Here is a 19,519-nt window from a genome sequence, read left to right on the forward strand (position 1 = left end):
TTTAGAAAATAGGTGTGAGACAGGACCAGAAGACTAGACATACAGTCAGGAGTCCACTCCAGAAAGGCCCGGACAGACAGGCATGGCCTAGGGGCGACCCAGAAGAGGGGAGGCGAGTTCTTGGATGGCTTTGGAGTTGAGCTGTGCAAGTGTGCTGATTCTCAGGAGCCTGTTGCTTGCATACTTATTCTTGACGGCCTGCGGGAGTCAGTGTGGTCAGGCTGTGTGGGCACCCTCCCCCATAATCTGGGTATGAAGGCCAGGCCTCCCATCTCCAACGGACACTTCTTTGGTTTGCCGGTGGGGGCCACACCTGGCTCTGCACTCGGGGTCACTCCTGGTGAGACTCAGGGGACTGGATGAAGCTGGGAATCACGCAAGGCAAATGCCCTACCAACAGACACTGCTGCCTGAGCCACTGGCCAGCCCCTGGACAAAAGACCAGTTGCTGGGCAGCATGGTGTGAGGGACAAACAGTTTCAACGACCCAAGGTACACTCCAAGCCAGTGAAGGCCACAGTGATGTTTCTCTAGGGACACAATGCCCAGTGGGCTGCCAGCACGGGCGACAGGCAGCATCAGGGACAGTGAATGGCCACCAGGTTCTCAGCAGGTGTCAGGTGTTATCCCAAGACTGAAACACGCCCCAGAGCTGCTGCCCTATACTGAGGTCACTTGACTCTCATTCCCAAGCCCGTGGTGAGCACTGGTGGGCACTCAGGCCCTAGGAGCACCCAGAGGCTCTCACCTTCCTCAATCACGCTGCCTCTCCAGCACTCCCTTTCCCCAAACCACTGGACAAAGACCAGAGCGGTCACTCTTGCCCCATTCATCCCCCCGCCTTCCAGGGGCCCTGCTTGCTCATCCAGACCCCCTCCCCTCCCTGCCCTCTGTGTTGCATGCCCACACCCAGCCAGGCTGCTGGACCACAGTGCCACCCCTCACAGAAGCTCACAGCTTCACACAGTCCAACCCTGACATTTCTCAACACACTTCCTGCCAGGGTGTGCTGAAGCAACTCTCACACCTGCCCATGGGATGAGATGTGCACACACATGCATGCCTGCAATGACCTGGGCATACTCACGAGGAACTTAGTGAGGTTCTCGTTGACTTTCACGACGTTCTTGGCCATGTGCTGCATGACATCCAGAACCTCGTTCTCTGAGTAGCCCGTGTAGTGCCGTTGCTTCATGTTCTGGGCACAGCAGAGAGATCACTTCATATTCTGCGCACAGCAGTGACACACACTCACACACACATACACGCACACACAGCCACTGCTCCTGGGACAGCCTCAAGGCGTGTGTCCCCTGGACCTGGTCCTCCTTTGAGCTGGAGTGCAAGAGACAGGCAGCGCAGAACAGCTCTGCTTGGAGTGATCCAGGCCCGGGGTTTACTGATCATTGGCAAAACAAATGTAGCAGGGTTTTTCTTGGTTTAGCTGTTTATATCTTTTTTCCTTAAACTGGACATTCTAATGCTTAGTACCATGAATGTACTTATTTATATTATTTATTTATATGATCCCATAGTATTATCCCAGAGTCTCCTGCCCCCGTACTTGGCTGTCCTCACTGGGGCTCCTTGGAGGGGGGCGGGTTGAGTTTCCCTCCCTACCCCTGGCAGCCGAAGACCTCCAGAACCAGCCACAGCCATGCTGAGACCACTCTCCGCACGTCCAGACAAGCCTCATGCGTGAAGGAACCGGCAGAGGAACCCAGGCATGTGGGTCCCGGGGTTGAGATCTCCACGCCTGCCCGGACCGGGACTGGGCATTCTCCACCCAGATCCCCCATCTTCCAGTAGGTAGGCATTACACCCACCAGCTGTTGCCGGTGCCAGGTGGTCCCATCAATGGCCAAGATCCAGAGATTATAATTATCTCGTTTTTACTTTGGAAACCTGGCAGGCTACCGAAAGTATCCTGCTCGCATGGCAGTCTGGCAAACTTCCCGTGTTGTACTCAGTATGCCGAATACCAGTAACAATGATAGGTCTCATTCTCTAGCCCCGAAAGAACATTGAATATGGCTCTTTTAAAATCTCAGGGCTAGGAAGGAGACGTTACTGGTGCCTGCTCGAGGCAGTCAACAAACAACAGGATGATCGTGATCGTGATCCCATAGTATGCATTATTACAATTATAAAACTGATTATTAATAAACCTCCTAAGAAAGCATATGCTATTTATTAGTTCTTAAGCTAACCTCTCTTCCATTAAGGAATGCTATTTTCAAGTTGTTTTAGTTTAACTTTGTTGTTACCAATTTAACACATTGACATGGTTTCTGCTTTAGAGTTCCTATAAAAGTTTCTATAGTTCAAAACTTTAAAAATTGGAGACTGGAGCGATAGTACAGCTTGTAGGGCATTTGCCTTGCATGCGACCAACCTGAATATCTCTGGCATCCCATATGGTCTGCCGAACACTACCAGGAGTGATTCCTGAGCGCAGGGTCAGGATAATCCCTGAACATTGCCAGGTGTTGCCCAAAAAGGAAAAACAAAATTAAAAACTGGACATCATTCTGATGACATGTTAATCTGCTCAGCGGCCATATCCATAGTGACAATAATTTACATAGCAGAGACACAGTATCAGCAGGTTATCACCTTGCATGCCATGGGCCTGAGTTTGGCACCATACATGGTCCCCTGAGCACGAATCAGGAGTAAATCCTGAACATCACCAGATACAGCCCAAAAGCAGAAAAAAAAAAAATTTAAAGTTCTGCTGAAGTTGGCTGGCCTTGCATGTGACCAACCCAGTTTGGATCCCCAGTATCCCAGATGGTCCCCTGAGCAGTGTCAGGAGTGATTCCTGAGTGCAGAGCCAAGACTAAGCCCTGAGCATCGCCAGGTGTGGACCAAACACTCCCCTCACGATCACGATCACGACCACCCTGTTGTTCGTCGATTGCCTCGAGCAGGTGCCAGTAACGTCTTCTTTGTCCTAACCCTGAGATTTTTTTTTTTTAAGTGCCATATTCAAGGCTTTTTCAGGGTTAGGAGAATGAGACCCATCATTGTTACTGGTATTTGGCATATTGAGTATATTACGGGGAGTTTGCCAGACTCTGCCGTGTGGGTAGGTTACATTTGGTAGCCTGCCAGTTTGTCCAAAGTAGGAATGAGATGATAAGATGTTGCGCGGCCTAATCCCCGACCCACCACAAAAAAATAAAAAACCCTGCTCAAAGCTGAGGAGATGGCTCAATGATTCCCCAGCAGCCCTGGGTGTGGCCCTAGAATAAAAAACCCTCCTCACAATATTTTGCCCCCGTGGTTCTGCTGGTGCTCTTTTGAGCAGTAGGATAAGACCCAGAACGCTGGCACTCTGGCCTTGCACCACTCTGAAGCAAGTGCTGTGAGCTATGGTGAAATGCTGGGTCCCGCCATTCCCTCGGCTGTGTCTGCAACTCACCTCTCGGCCTTTCCAACAGGGTAACCCAGACACTGCATCTAGGGAGGCATTTGGGAGGACACTTAATGCCAAGGACTGAAGCTGACCGCTGTGGACACCAGGCATGGGCCTCAGCAACTAGGCCTTCTCCTCGGTCACTTCATCTTGTCATTCAGGGTATGGTGATTTGGGGGGGAGGGGGAAAATGACGGATAGGAGGGAGTTGCCACACCCAACAGTGCTCAGGGGTCATTCCTGGGGGGCTTCCGGGGGACCCTATATGGAGCCAGGGATGGAACCTGGACCAAGCACCTTAGGTCTGCATGGTCTCTCTGGCCTCTCATTTTACTCAAATCACCAAGGTAAAGCATTCAGGCTTTCAGCTGAGTGTACCTGACAACTCACTTGTCCCACTGAAAATCTTAAAATATCCATTCCTAGTGGTATTCCTTGTTCTTTTTGACTCTAGTTTATGTTCCAGGGTACCGTCAACCAGTCTCCAACTAAACTAATCCCAGAAGTTCTCTTTAAGATCTTGGACCTCCACCGCCCCTCTTCCCTAGTTTCTGGGCCACACCTGGCAATGCACAGGGCTCACTCCTGGCCCAGTGCTTAGGGATGTACTCCTGGCGGGACCCAGGAGACCGTATGAAAGGCTGGTCGGCTGCATGCAAGGCTACTGCTCTCCCCGCTGGGTCTTGGAACCTTAACAATTACTTTATTGGGTCATGTTGTAAATAGACCAGTCCTCACGTTGTGAAAATGTTGTGTACATCTTTTGTACAAGACCTAAAATACAACCCCACCAATGTCTCCTTTAACCATCACTCACCCACTTTCCTTGGCCTAGAACCTTCTGGGACAGGCAAGAAGCGGCTGCCGCCACCTGGGATGGATGGTAGTGCACCATGTCGTAGTCAGTGAGCGTCAGCTCCATCAGGTACTTGGCCAGCGTGTGCTGCTGGATGTCCACCTATGCGAGGACAGTAGGGGCTGTGAGAAACAGCTGCCAGGGGCCAAGAGAGGGACAGTGGGCAGACAGGGCACTTGCCTTACCAGTGGCCAACCCAGCTTCAATCCCTGGCAGCCCGTAGGGTCCCCTGATCCAACCAAGAGTGATCCCTGAGCACAGATCCCTGAGCTCTGTGCCATGATTAATCAGTCCCTGGGCACCACCAGGGGTTGCCCTAAACCCAACACATAAATAAATAAATCTGCATTTATTAAAAGAAAGTGGTGCCTGGAAACTTGTCCTTGCCGAGAACTTCCCTACGTGCATAGAACTCAGAGCCTTGAAGAGCTGTACTGGATTTCCTGGAACTTGCCCGAAAGATGCCTCCACTGAATTAGTTCCTAACTTCCTATTCTCTGGGGAAAAGCTTTGGGTGGGCCTCCTTGCGCTGGGTGAGTCTTACCTCTCCAGCCTTCGATGCCCGCCTCAAGAAATGCAGCGGCAAAGGCCGACCCAGCTCAAACTTCAGCTCCTTCAGAATCAGAGTTTCCATTTCTCGGATCTGAGAGCTGGTATAGGCGTTGTCTGTGATGTAGACAAAGTCCTCGATACTGGGGGAAAACATCTCCTCATACTTTGAAGCCAGGAGCAGCGCTGTGATGCCGACCAGCTGGAGCTTCTTTCGGGAGACGGGCTGCACCTGTGTGAGGGGCGCCAGCAGGGTCACGGGGAACAGGCCGCTGTCTGGTGCCGCCCGGCCCCTCCTCTGGGGCGCGGGAGACCCCAGTGCTGACAGGAAGTGCCGCCCTGCTCACAGTGGCCGGCTAGGAAGATGCACAGTCTGAGATGTGCACAGGAGTTTCTCACTCACACAGGGACAGCCAGATAGCCACACATCCCCCTTCACTGTCCTCCTTGTCCCGAGTCTGAGGCACCCCTGCCTGGCACTCGACAGGTCTGAATGGACATAAGGCCCAGCAGAGAAGTGGGAAGTAACTGAAGTAGAGGCGAGGAAGGAGGTGCCTCAAACATCCTCTTGGTCCTCACCAAACGTTCACTCTTGACTGTGCCCAGGAGCCTTGGGCAGGCCTGGAGGAAGTCCCTGCTGTGGTTCTGAGGCCCAGCTCCTGTGCTGTGGCATGAGGCCACCGGCCTAGCAACGGGACCTCGAGTAATCTCCAGTGTGACACAGCCAGGTACGCCCACCAGGAACCGAGCAACCAAACAGTGTGTGACATCAGCACCCAAGTACTGACGCACACCACCAGTGAGTGTTCAAGCCTGGCCAGTGCAATGGCCAAGGGAATGAGGAAATGGTTTCATGACTGAAAAGAGGAAGCTCCCAGCGCGCCCCTTCATCTCCTCTTCTTTTTTTTTTTTTTTTTTTCTTTTTTATTAGTGAAACGACATGAGGTACAGTTGTAGATTTACAAATTTTTGTGCTTGGATCTCGGTCATACCCCGATCAAATACCCATCCCTCCACCAGTGCCCATTTTCCACCACCAGGATAATATCCCTCCCCCCCCATCCTCCCATCCCCCCATCCCCCCCTGCCACTGTGGCAGGGCATTCCCCCCTGTTCTCTCTCTCCTCCTGGGCGCTGTGATCAGCCAAAGAGGCATTGTCATCTCCTCTTCTTAAGCTGTTTGGTTGTTTATTTCTGACGGTTGCCAAAGGATTCAAACTCAAATCCAGAGTTACACATGCAAGGCAAGTCCTGCCACCTAGGCACCCCTCACCTGTAACTGCCTGTTCTTTTTGGGGGTGGGGGTGGGGAAAGGGGCCACACCCAGCAGTGCTCAGGGCTGATAACTGGCTCTGCATGCAGAAGTAACTCCTGAAGGGCTTTTTATTGGGTGCTAGGGACTAAACCCAAGTTCGACGCATGCAATCTTGATCTCAAAAAATTATATATATATATATATATATATATATATATATATTCCAGTGTGCGGGAGAGTCTCCTGCCCCTGCGCCTGGCTGTCCTCACCGGGGCCCTTTGGAGGGGGCAGGTTGAGTTTCCCTCCCTGCCCCGAGCAGAGCCCCAGCAGCCGAAGACCTCCAGAACCAGCCACAGCCATGCTGAGACCACTCTCCACACGTTCAGACGAGCCTCACGCATGAAGGAACAGGCAGAGGAACCCAGGCACGTGGGACCTGGGGATGAGATCTCCAAGCCTCCTCGGATCGGGACTGGGCCTCCTCCACCCAGATCCCCCATCTTCCAGTATGTAGGTGTTACACCCACCAGCTGCTGGTGGCGCCAGGTGGTCCCATCAATGACCAAGACCCAGAGATTATAAAACCCAGCTCCTGGAACCATCTTATTATCTAATTCTTACTCTGGAGAGCCCTGCAAGCTACCAAAAGTAACCTGTCCGCACAGCAGAGTCTGGTAAACTCCCCCTGGTGTATTCAGTATGCCAAAAACCAGTAACAGTGATGGGTCTCATTCCCCTGACCCTGAAAGAGCCTCAAATGTCGCACTTTCTAAAATCTCAGGGCTAGGACGAAGGAGACGTTACTGGTGCCTGCTAGAGGAAATCGATGAACAACGGGATGACAGTGATACAGTGATATATATATTGGGCTGGAGTGATAGCACAGCAGTAGGGCCTTGTATGCAGCCAGCCGGCCAAGCCGGGTTTGATTCCTCCGCCCCTCTCGGAGAGCCTGGCAAGCTACCAAGAGATTCTCACCTGTACAGCAAAGCCTGGCAAGCTACCTGTGACGTATTCCATATGCCAAACACAGTAACAACAAGTCTCAAAACGGAGATGTTACTGGGCCCGTTCGAGCAAATCGATGAACAATGGGAGGACAGTGACAGTGACAGATATATATATTAGCACCAAGGTGCAACCTGTATCAACATATTAGTGATCTCTTGAACAGGGGCTTAATGGCTCCAAGGTGAGATACTTTTCATGCACTTTCTTCGAAGGAAACATTTTTGGATAATTTTTTAGTGGATTATTCATAATAAGCAATACAAAATCCAATTATTTAGCATCTGCCTTCAGGGCAAGCTTGGGAAAATTTAAAGCATAATGCGTAATGGTCAGAAAGGGTAATGGTGATGGAATTGGTGTTGCAATACTGAATGCAATAAATTACTGTGCAGAACTTTATAAAACCAAAATTTAAAAGTAAATAAAATAAAATTTAAAAATTAATTTCTTTAGAAAAGGAATTGTCTTCCATTCTCAGTACATCCCCACAGCCCCACACCCAACCCTTTTCCTCGTCTTCAGGGTCCGAAAGCCGCTGCACAGGCCGGAGCCCAGCTTGGCACGCACAGTCCCCTGAGCACCCACCGCTGTGGCCCCCCTAACCTAACCCCAGCTCACGGCAAGCATGCTTCCTGCCTGCCAGCGACCCCTGCTCGCATGGCACTGCGGGGTTCTCGGGGCAGACACCCGAGTGCCGAGGCGCGGCTGCCCGCGCAGCCCCGGGCCCTGGAGGCCAGCACGTGCTGGCGCTGCCCTTGGCCGCGGCTCCGTGTCGTGTCCAGGGTCCTCCGGGCCGGCCGGGCTCTCCCAGGGCGCCCCTCCTCACCTGCAGGAAGCGGTCCATGAGGGCCACGCACATGTAGAGCGTCTCCTGCAGCAACCGGAACTTGGAGTGCACCTGCACCAGCCAGTCCACCAGGATGGCCCGCATGCGCCCGTTGATGTCCCTGCCGTCCAGGAAGCGCGGGCTGATGCACTGCAGGGCCTGTCGGGGGGACGCAAGGGTGAGCCTGCAGCCTGCGCGGCTGCCCTCCCCTCCGCCGCGGTTCGCGTACCTCCAGCTGCCGCAGGTACTGGTAGATGTCCTTTGCGTAGTCGCTGCAGAGCTGCGGGTTCTCCCTGTCCTCCGCGTCGATGTCCTGGACCTTGCAGAGCAAGGCATCCGAGAACGCCTGGCACAGCGTGTCCTCCTTCATGCAGACGTCTTGGGGCGCAGGGGGAGCCTGCTAGAACAGGACGCGGGGTGAGTCCTGGCGCCCTGGGTCGGAATGTGGGGGGGGCATACTTTTGAAACAGGGGAAAATGGAACCCAAAGGAGTCAAGAATGAGCCATGACTGATTCGAGGCGCAGATTTCATTTCGTGGTGGGGGCCCAGGCCTGGGCGCTGGGCAGACCAGGCGGAGGGGGGAAGCTGAGCCCTGAGGAGGACATGGCTTGGAGGGGTGGAGGGGGGGGAGGGGGTTGGTTGTTTTCTAGGCGGGGAGAGGGCATTCTGTATTATCCGACTCATTTAAACCATATACAAAAGTGATATTGGGGGCAGGACTTGTAGCACCCCAAGCTTTGACCCATGCCTAGAGCCACATAACAGTGCCAGAGAAATAAGAGCTCCAGGCCTTTCCAAATTCCTTCCTGCTGCTCCTGTGGGTTTATTTAACTTATTATCTGTTGTTGTTTGTGCCACACCCAGTGGTTCTCAGGGGTCCCTCCTGGTCGCTCAGGATCAAGCCCTGGCCAGCTGAATGCCAGGCAAAGACCATAACATCTGGACTCTATCTCCAACCCCAAGATGGCATTTTTAGAAAATTACTCTTCTGTTTCCAGAAACAGCCATGCTGAAACCACTCTTTAAACATTCAGATGAGCCTCACACATGAAGGAACCAGCAGAGGAGCCCAGGCATGCGGGACCCAGGGCTGAGATCTCCAAGCCTGCTCGGATCGGGACTGGGCCTCCTCCACCCAGATCCCCCATCTTCCAGTAGCTAGGCGTTATACCCACCAACTGCCCCCAGCACTGTGTAATCCCTTCAACAGCCAAGACCCAGAGACTATAAAACCCAGCTCCCGGAAGCATCTTATTATCTAATTATTACTCTGGAGAACCCGGCAGGCTATCGAAAGTATCCTGCCTACACGGCAGAGAGTCTGGCAAACTCCCCCTAGTGTATTCAGTATGCCAAAAACCAGTAACAATGATGGGTCTCATTCCCCTGACCCTGAACGAGCCTCGAATGTGGCACTTTCTAAAATCTTAGGGCATGGGGCTGGAGCAATAGCACAGCAGGTAGGGCATTTGCCTTGCACGTGGCCAACCCGGGTTTGATTCCCAGTATCCCATATGGTCCCCTGAGCACTGCCAGGGGTGATTCCGAGTGCAGAGCCAGGAGTAACCCCTGTGCATCGCTGGGTGTGACCCAAAAAGAAAAAAAAAATAAAATAAATTAAAAAAATAAAATCTCAGGTCTAGGACGAAGGAGACGTTACTGGTGCCTGCTAGAGGAAATCGATGAACAACAGGATGACAGTGATACAGTGATACTCTTCTGTTTAAAACTCCAAGCAAGTGGCACACATGCTGCCGAGTCTCTGTGCTGCCTGTGCCCCATGGCCAGGCACCTGGGGGCCTGCATTTCCTCATTTGAGATGTGTACCGGGGTTCTCTCTGCCTTCGGAGAAGCCTGCGTTCTCTGTGGTATGTAACTCTCTATTTCCTTCCCCTTTCTAAAAAAAACCCCAAATAAAATGTTTTTACTTCAAAAAATGAATAATAAAAGCAAAATTATCTGACAGGCCAAAGAGATAGTACAGAGGCGCACGTGACTGAATTGGGTTCAATTCTGGGTGCTCCATATGGTCTCCAAGCCCCACCAGGAGTGACCTCAGACTGCAGAGCCAAGAATGAGCCCTGAGCACCAGTGGGAATGGCCCAGAAATTAATCACACACACACACACACACACACACACACACACACACACACACACACCCCTCCCTCTCCTCCCCTGAACACTCCCCTCTCTGCACTCCCTCTTCCTCATCCCCCACAACCCCCCACGTTTCCTCAGTTTCTTCAGGTTCTGCTGAAATATTCCACTCCTTTTCTGGGGTGCGGGGGGCTTGTTTTTGGAGCCACATCCAGCTGCGCTCTGTGCTTAGGAGTACTACGGCAGTGCCAGGGATCAAACCCAAATGGGCTGCGTGCAAGGCAAGCACCTTACTGGCTGTATTATTGCTCCAGTCCTTTAAATATTCCACTCTGAAGGCTGGGTACTGTGTTTGCTTTGCATATGGTAGACCTGGGTTTGATCCCAGGCATCCCATACAATCAATCCCCCAAGCCCTACCAGGAATGATCCCTGAGTGCAGAGTCAGGAGTAAGCCCTGAGCACCACCAGGTGTGGCCCCCAAAACAAAATAAATAAATATTTCACTCTCTACCAAACCCATCCTGAGTCCTATTTCAAGTCATTCTCTCTTACCTTTCCTCCTCACAAACGTGCCCTGTTTGGAAGCAGCCAGTTAAAGACACTGAAAAGTCTACTCGTGTGTTATTTCTCTGCCTACCCGTGAGGGTGAAAGATTCAGAAGCTCAATATCCATTGGTATGATTGATTCTGGCCTCCGAGGTATGGCAAAGGCCACAGCAGCCTAAACATAGACCAAGTGCTCCAGAAATAATCACTGAACCCTACCAAGTGTTCCAGAAATAGCCACTGAAGCATATCAAGTGCTCCAGAAATAGTCACTGAACCTTGCCAAGTGCTCCAGAAATAGTCACTGAACCTTGCCAAGTGCTCCAGAAATAGTCACTGAACCAGAGACCCAAGCCAATGGGTTCCGAGGCTCCTGGCACTAATGAGTCTCATTAGCAGCCCCAGCTTCCAAAAGCAACTGCAATTTATTTTTTTTTTTGCTCATCTTATTTATTCTAAATTGAGAAACTGTTTAATTACTAAAAAGCACATTCTAGTCTATGAATAAAGCAGGAGAAGGAAGCAAAGGCTGAGCTAGTGCACATCCAGGCTCTGATTCTCTTATGCTGGCTGGGAGAGAACATAAAATAATCACAGATTGTAAAATACATACAGTAAGATAAAACAGGATTCAGTAGTGATCTAAAAATAAACCATTACTTTTTTGTTTGCTTTTGGGCCACATCTGCCTGTGCTCAGGGAGTACTCCTGGAAGGGCTCCTACCCAGGTCGGATCCATGTAAGGCATGTGTCTTACCCCTGTTGCATCTCTCTGGTCCCTACGTCTTTGCAACTAAAAGAGTATGTGGTCCTTCTCAGACCCAGCATGATGCTAGGCTGCATGGACCATGGACAGAGAGAGAGGAAGCCAGTGGAACTAGCCACGCAATCTGAAAGCACCAGAGAGGAAGGTACCAGACCCACAGAGCTAAAAAGTTCTTAGTCTTAGGGAAGGTTAAAATAACAGTAGCAACAAAATAATTTTTAGAGCCTGCCCTTCCCTCTTAAATCAAAGGACTGGGGAGGAGAAAGCACTCAGAGAGCAAGGCAAGAGACATTCAGAGGCAGGCACTCCTGTAAGGATTTGACTCTGGAAGGGTTAGAGAATGACAGGGGAAGACTTGCACGTGCAGAGAGGCACAGGCTAAGGTGACCAGAGTCAGAGCTGATGGGGGAGGGAGGAGAAGTCAGAAGTAGTTCAGTTGGCAGCCCAGGAAGGCCCCGTGCATACTCAGAGTGCAGAGGTCCTGGGTTCCACCTGGGCACTGCAGGGTCCCCAAGTACCTTGAGGGTGGCTCTGGGTGCACCTGAGCACTTCTTAAGAGTCTGCCCCTCCAGGGCAAAAGCTGAAGTGAAAGAGGATGACTTTTCTCAGAACTTCTAGAACAAGCTTTTCCAAGGACAGGCAGCCAGGGAATGCCAAGGACAGGGTGCCAAGTGTAGTGACGGTCCTGGCCAGACCACTCACTCTCCTTGCTAGTCATGTGTGAGCTGGCACCGAGGCTCAGAGAGACCCGGGCAGTCCCTGTGATGAGCTTTAGGGGGCACAATGGAAGGGAAATGGTATGGGGGATGGTAGTTTTAAGTTCCTATATGTATTGTATACTTCCATAGGTAAAGGTAAAGGTAAAGGCCCTCCCGTTGATCGTCGATTTGCTCGAGCGGGCCCAGTAACGTCTCCATTGGAGACTTTGTTGTTACTGTGTCTGGCATATCGAATACTCTCGGTAGCTTGCCGGGCTCTCCGAGAGGGGCGGAGGAATCGAACTCGGGTCGGCCATGTTGGCCGCGTGTAAGGCGAACGCCCTACCCGCTGTGCTATCGCTCCAGCCCGGGTAGGGCGTCTGCCTTACACGCAGCCAACATGGCCGACCCGAGTTCGATTCCTCCGCCCCTCTCGGAGAGCCCGGCAAGCTACCGAGAGTATTCGATATGCCAGACACAGTAACAACAAAGTCTCCAATGGAGACGTTACTGGGCCCGCTCGAGCAAATCGACGATCAATGGGAGGGCCTTTACCTTAGTATACTTCCATATTTTCTTATTTTTGGTTTTTTTTTTTGTTTGTTTTTGTCTTGGCGCCACAGTGCTCAAGGCTTACTCCTGGCTCTGTGCTCAGGAATCACTCCTGGTGGGGCTCAAGGGACCATATGTGGTACCAGGGATCAAAACCAGGTCAACTGATTCTATATTGTATATAGAATTATGTCCTACAATTATATTACAGAATTTTAATCCTATAATATAGAATTATATCCTATAATTCTATATTGTCCAGTTAAAAAAAAATTGGAGGGATTTGGAGCCACACCTGGCAGTGCTCAGGGGCTACTCCTAGCAGTTCCTGAAAGCCAAGCTGGCCGCAAGTGCCCTATCCACTGTACTGTTTCTTTGACCTTTGACTCTGCCATGTTCACTTTGCTTTGCTGACTAAATTTGTAATTTAAAAAAAATAAAAATTAAAAGGCCCCTTAACAATGTGAATCGTTCTCATTTTCCTCATCCATTTTCCTTTCTGGAGAAAGTTAGGCCAGAAAACATTCTTATACTTGAATAATGACTTTCACTGAGTTGGTTTTTAAATCAGAAACCTCATTTACATTACTAGCTGCAGCCACTCTGCGAAGCTGTCGCCTGGCCGCCCGCTTTAGCTTCGATTCCTCTGGCATGACTGGGGCGAGGGAGGGCAGAGCCAGTCTTGGCTCAGCTGAGTTCCATGGAGCATGGAGCCAGGCCACATCTCCCTACAGTCCAGCTACCAAGCGTGCCAAATCCTCCTTAGTTAGCTACCACCATTGTTCTCTCCAAACAGCAAGAAACAAACAGGCTTCTCCAAAGACCCAGGAAGGGCTGGAAGGCTGCCCGGGTTCCCACGAGGCCCTTTGTGACTCTGCTGCTTCATCGGCTACAGAGAAGCCCTCCGGGAGGAGGTGGTCCAGGGGGAGGGGGATTTGGTGAGGGTGGAGACTTCCCCTGCCAGGCCCCAGCAGCTCTGTTAGGTCTCTCCAGCCTCCTGCTGCCCCTTGGGATCTGCTACCATTTCCATGCTTCCATGGTCTAAAGCAGCACAATGGCTCTGCAATGTTGGGGATTCCCTGACCCTGAGCCACCTTGAAAGGGCACAGGCATCCCCTGGGGTGGCCACACGCATGGCCTGCACATATTCTCTGTCCTATCTCTCCAGTCCCAGAGACACTCTTGCACGTCTGTCTACCCCAGCCGTGACTATAGGTCATAAATATATGCACCCAGCATATAGACATACATCTATGCAGTCTAAACATGAGAATGTGCTGGAAGGCTCACAGCCAAGGGTTCACTAAGGTCACGCTTCCAGCTGAACTCTCGGGGCACAGACTACAATTTCCAAACACATTTTAGGCTCTATCTCTTGGGTTTGGGATGGGTTGGTTTTATTCTTGTTTTGTTTGGGGGCTAGACCTTGCAGTGCTTCCCCAGTGGTATGCAGTTCCAGGATCTAACCCAGGTTGGCAAAAAGCAAGGCAAGCACCTGAACCTCTGTCCTGTCTCTCTGGCCCCTGGCTTGTTTTGCTTGTTTGCTTGGTTGATTTAGTGTGCCGCAAGCGTTACTCAAGGCTTACTCTGGGCTCTGAGCCCTGAGGCTCTCAGGGTACTATACGTGATGCTGGGGATGGAATCCAAACCGGCTGAATGCAAGGCAAGTGCCCTACCTGCTATAGCATCTCTCCAGCCCCCTTACCTTGTTTTAACCTGAGTGTGCGGTCTCCAAACTATAAGCTTCCACAGTCTTCCTAGGAAAGCTCATTCTTTAAAAGTATTATTTTTGGGGGGCTGGAGCAATAGCACAGCCGGTAGGGTGTTTGCCTTGACGCGGCCAACCTGGGTTCCATTCCCAGCGTCCCATATGGTCTCCCAAGCACCACCAGGAGTAATTCCTGAGTGTAGGACAGGAGCAACCCCTGTGCATGGCCAGGTGTGACCCAAAAAGCAAAAAAATAAATAAATAAAATAAAAGTATTATTTTACCAAAAATCAAATTTTACGTTCAGCCAAGGCTGCTGAACATATTTGGGTATTAAGGTTACCAACACTGTTACTCCAGGTCACACATCAAAAAAAGCATTAGTGAGTAGGTGAACCCCACTCCCTGCAGGGCTCTGAGAGGTGAGCCCCAGGCCTGAGTTCTCTTCAGAAGCTGCAGGTGTGACAGTCTCCCCAGAGGCCCAATCAGGCTCCTTCACCAAATATTCTTTGCTTGCTTGCTTGCTTGTATGTGTCCCGGCAAGCTGCTACCAGGCCTCCCAGCCCTGTTCCCATTCGACTGAGAATCTTTCAGTCCACAACCAACTACCTTCGGAGCCAGCTTCTCCATCTGGATTGGTTTCACAGAGGCCGTGGGCTTCACTTGCTTGCTGCCATGTGCTACTTTGGAGGTCTGAACAGGAACTTTAGTGTTCTGAGCTTTCTACAAGAAAAGAGAAAGGTGAGCAGGGGGCGAGCATCAGGCAGGCCGGGCCAGCCCAGTGCACACACCATCTCCGCAGTCACCACCTTAGCTACTTGTGCGCCTTTGGTTGTAACTCTATTTCCAATTTCTTCCAAAACTGCTCGCCTGATGGTCACATGGTTCTTGACTTTAGAACTGACTCCTGTGTCAATGCTGTCCAAATCTGTAGCTACCTGGGGGAGCAAAATAGAAAAAGAAAGAGTTAACTTAAAATACATGGGTAGGGGCTGGAGAAATAGCACAGCGGGTAGAGCATTTGCCTTGCATGCGGCCAATCCGGGTTTGATTCCTAGCATCCCACATGGTCCCCCGAGCACCACCAGGAGTGATTCCTGAGTGCAAAGCCAGGAGTAACCCCTGAGCATCACCCGGTGTAACCCAAAAAGAAAAATATATATATATATACATATATGGCTAGTGTTAAGGAGAGCCCGGCAAGCTACCGAGAGTATTCGATATGCCAGACACAGTAACAACAAAGTCTCCAATGGAGACGTTACTGGGCCCGCTCGAGCAAATCGACGATCAACGGGAGGGCCTTTACCTTTACCTATGGCTAGTGTTAGGTCCAGATTCAGAATTATTTGGTAGAAAGGTAAATCTGTTGTGTTCTAAAGGCAAATGTATTACAAAAAAAGCAAAAGATACATTTCAGGAAATCTAGTTTCTCGTGGGACCAGAATGATAGCACAGCGGGTAGGGCGTTTTCCTTGCACACAGCCGACCCGGGTTCGATTCCTCCACCCCTCTTGAAGAGCCCGGCAAGCTACCGAGAGTATCTCACCTGCACAACAAAGCCTGGCAAGCTCCCCGTGACGTACTTGATAATGCCAAAAACAGTAACAACAAATCTCAAATAGAGACGTTACTGGTGCCCAATCAAGCAAATTGATGAACAGCAGGAGGACAGTGCCACAGTTTCTTGTGATGATATCGCTCAAGCCAATCTCTGGTCCATATTAGCAATCAATACTCACATACAGGGGCTGGAGCAATAGCACAGCGGGTAGGGCTTTTGCCTTGCACACAGCTGACCCAAGTTCGATTCCCAGCATCCCATATGGTCTCCCTAAGCACTACCAGGAGTAATTTCTGAGTGCATGAGCCAGGAGTAAACCTTGTGCACCGCTGGGTGTGACCCAAAAATCAAAAAGAAAAAAAAAATCCCACATACAAAATAATTAGACCTTCCCAAGGAGGTGGTTACTTCTCACAGAGCACCCGTAACACTTTTTAGACTCTGATTAAGGGCATCTAGTTTCAAACATCCCCTCTGTCCCCTTTCCAGAGATTAGAAACAAGAGCAACTAAGACACAATATGACAAGCTATAATAAGAGTGGGAGTAATAATACAGCAGGTAGGGTGTCTGCCTTTCACACATTTGACCTGGGTTTAATCCCCAGTACCCTATATAGGCCCCAAGAGCACTAGGAGTGACTACTGTGCACAGAAAGCCCTGAGCACTGTCAGGTCTGGCCCCAAAACATAAAAAAAAAAAGCTATAATAAAGTCCATTGTCTAACAAAACAACAGAATAGACAGAAAAGAGCAATGAGGAAGCCTTGGTTTTCCTAACAGAGAAAGGAAGAGATGAACAGAGGCAACACAATGATAGTTTAGTGGTAGTGGTTTTGTATCTCAAATCCATAAACGTTAAATTCAGTTCTAAAATGGGCTGGATGGGGACTGGAGCGATAGCAAAGCAGGTAGGGCATTTTCCTTGCATGCAGCCGAGCCAGGTTCGATTCCAGCATCCCACATGGTCTCCTGAGCACTGCCAGGAGTAATTCCTGAGTGCATGAGCCAGGAGTAATCCCTGTGCATTGCTGGGTGTGACCCAAAAAGCAATAAATAAATAAATAAATAAAATTTAAAAATAAATAAAATGGGCTGGAGAGTACAGTGGGTAAGCCCTTGTAGGTGGGTGACCCGGGTTTGATCTCCAGGCTCCGGATAAAGTCCCCCCAAGTCCCAGGAGTGATCCCTAACCATAGAGGCAGGAGCATCCCTGGGCACTGCCAGGCATAGCCCAAAAAAAAAAAAAAATGGAAGCGCAGTGTTGAAGCCTGTTAACTAAATATGAGTCCATCTGGCAAGAAAAGTCAAGCTGCTCTTTTGGGGCCACACAGAGCAGTGCTCAGGAGTGACTCGGGGCTCTGGGGTCAGGAATCACTCCTGGGGATCCAAGGGGACAAATATGGGATACCAGGGATGGAACCCAGGTCAGCCAGCATGCAAGGCAAATGCCCTACCTCCAGTCCCGCTAGTCCTAGAAAATGGGAGGCAGGTGTGTGAAAACCCTCTCATGCTCAGCCAAGGGAGACCCAGGTAGCATTCAAAAGCACACCATCACACCTGTGCAGGCGCGCGCGCGCACACACACACACACACAACACACACCTTGCACACATGTCAAAGGCCCTAACACTTTGATTTTGCGAAGACGGTGTAAATGAATTTACTGACTGCCACAATTTCGAAGTTATCTGCAAAATCTCTAGGAGCCAGGGGTGAAAATTTTGCATTTTTAAACTAAGACGCAAGTCCTTGCACTGGTCGCGTTAACCCGGAGACTTCTGGCCGGGGCCAGCGTGGGTGGGAAGGCTAAGGGAAGGCGCCCGTCTGCACCCAGCCGCCCCACCAGCGCTCCGGCTCCGCGCGGCCCGGGACACGGGAGGAAAGTCAGGGTTACGGCCACGACCGGGGCGCGCTGGGGCAACCAGAGCAGGGGTGGGGGGCTACAGCGCCGCCTCTCGCGCCCCTTCCCTGCGGGGTTAAGCCGCCCTGGCTCTGCGCTGGAGGGGAGCCAGGGGCTCGCCCCTGACTCTGCGCTGGAGGGGCGTCAGGGGGGTCACCTCTGGCTCTGCGCTAGGGGGTCGCCCCTGACTCTGAGCTGGGACGGGCGCCAGGGGGGTCGCCTCTGGCTCTGCGCTCGGGGGTCGCCCCTGACTCTGAGCTGGAAGGGCGCCAGGGGGGGTCGTCTCTGGCTCTGCGCTCGGGGGTCGCCCCTGACTCTGAGCTGGAGGGACGCCAGGGGGGTCGCCTCTGGCTCTGCGCTCGGGGGTCGCCCCTGACTCTGAGCTGGAGGGGCGCCAGGGGGGTCGCCTCTGGCTCTGCGCTCGGGGGTCGCCCCTGGCTCGGAGCCGGGGGCTGCGCCCAGGGGCGCCCAGGCGCGGCGTCTCTCCGGGCCGAGCTGGGCCGCGGAGTCCGACCGGCCACGGGCCCGGCGAGGCCAAAGGCGGGCAGGCGCGGCTGCGGGGCGGCGGCCACTCACCGAGGGGCGTCGGAGCAGCGCCATGGGCGCCGGCGGGGAGACGCAGGGGAGCGGGGTCGCCGCGCCGTTACCGCCCGGCCCGTCCGCAGCGCCGCAGCCTCCGGGGCCGCGTTCCGGGATTCAAATCCCGCGGCCCGTCGCGCCCATTGGTCGGCTCCGCGCCCGGCGCTCATTGGCCGAGCGCGGGGCCCTCCTGCAGCCCGATTGGCCGCGCGTCGGGCCGCGCTCCCCTCGCAACCGCACCTGGGGCTCTCTCGGCCTGCTGTCAATTATTTTATTTAAATTTTTTTTTTTTTAAATTTCCTCCTAACGTCAGCCTCCGGAATGGAAAATCGCCGTGGAATAGCGGTGAAAGACGCTTCTCTGACCAGGCTTCACCTCGGGATGAATCCCTGCCTTTTGTGATAAAGTTGCATGAAGGGAAGAGCCTGGAAATACCGTTTCTGAACTTTGCCCTCCTGGAAAGTTTGAACCGGGGTTTAGGGTGGTTCGTCTGGAGTCATGGATGGGCACCCCTGGGGATCTGGGGATCGCACTCTGTTTGGTAGTGGAAATTCAAACGTGTGCTAAAGGAATTGGGAACTGCTGCAAAATCCCCAAAGAGGAGGAAGATAAAAGAAAGAGAGGAAGGATGGAATGCAGGAAGCAAAGGAAGAAGAAAAAGAGAGGTGTTGTCTGTGTGATTTCTATGGAACTTCTGCTCTGTGTGGTCAGCACCAGCCACAGTGTGCGGTGTGTGACAGTCGGAGCTGGGGCTGGAGACACAGGACAGCGGCCGCTCCTGCCTCGCGCGTGCGGCCCACCTGGCTTCATGGCCTGCATCCCAGCAGGTCCCCCAGACACTCCCGGGAGGAACCCCTGGGCATCGCTCGGTGTTACCCAAAAAAGCCAAAGGACCCGGGAGAAGGAAAAATCAAATACTCCTTCAATAAATTGTCCTACTACAGTAAGGATTTTAAGATGAGAAAATGTGATCCCAGCTTCTGGCAGAAGCTGATCAAGACAGGAAAAGAGGAAAGAAGAGAAGGTCCAGCATCCACCTCACTTTTTTTTTTCTCTTTTTGGGTCACACCCAGCGATGCACAGGGGTCACTCCTGGCTCTGCACTCAGGAATTATCCCTGGAGGTGCTCAGGGGACCATATGGGATGCTGGGAATCAAACCTGAGTCGGCCTGCGTGCAAGGCA

At 52.0% G+C, this 19,519-nt stretch overlaps 1 protein-coding gene across 2 annotated transcripts; it reads right to left on the minus strand.

Moving 5' to 3' along the window:
* On the minus strand, nt 1-18,428 carry CCNB2 (cyclin B2). 2 transcript variants are annotated; one of them, XM_056130818.1, is made up of 9 exons: nt 18,333-18,428; nt 15,101-15,229; nt 14,901-15,014; nt 8,148-8,315; nt 7,919-8,077; nt 4,822-5,058; nt 4,239-4,379; nt 1,088-1,198; nt 1-198 (listed from the first exon to the last, which is right to left on the minus strand). In XM_056130818.1, exons 1-9 carry the CDS (start codon nt 18,354-18,356, stop codon nt 88-90), a joined length of 1,194 nt encoding a protein of 397 aa, XP_055986793.1. In that variant the 5' UTR covers nt 18,357-18,428; the 3' UTR covers nt 1-87. The 2 variants fall into 2 exon arrangements, with proteins under 2 accessions (XP_055986793.1, XP_055986792.1); XM_056130817.1 differs by having other exon boundaries at nt 8,148-8,318.
* Nucleotides 18,429-19,519: the final 1,091 nt, after the last annotated feature.

This window comes from Sorex fumeus, unplaced genomic scaffold, assembly GCF_029834395.1.
Source record: "Sorex fumeus unplaced genomic scaffold, SorFum_2.1 ptg000081l, whole genome shotgun sequence".
Taxonomy (NCBI): Eukaryota; Metazoa; Chordata; class Mammalia; order Eulipotyphla; family Soricidae; genus Sorex; species Sorex fumeus.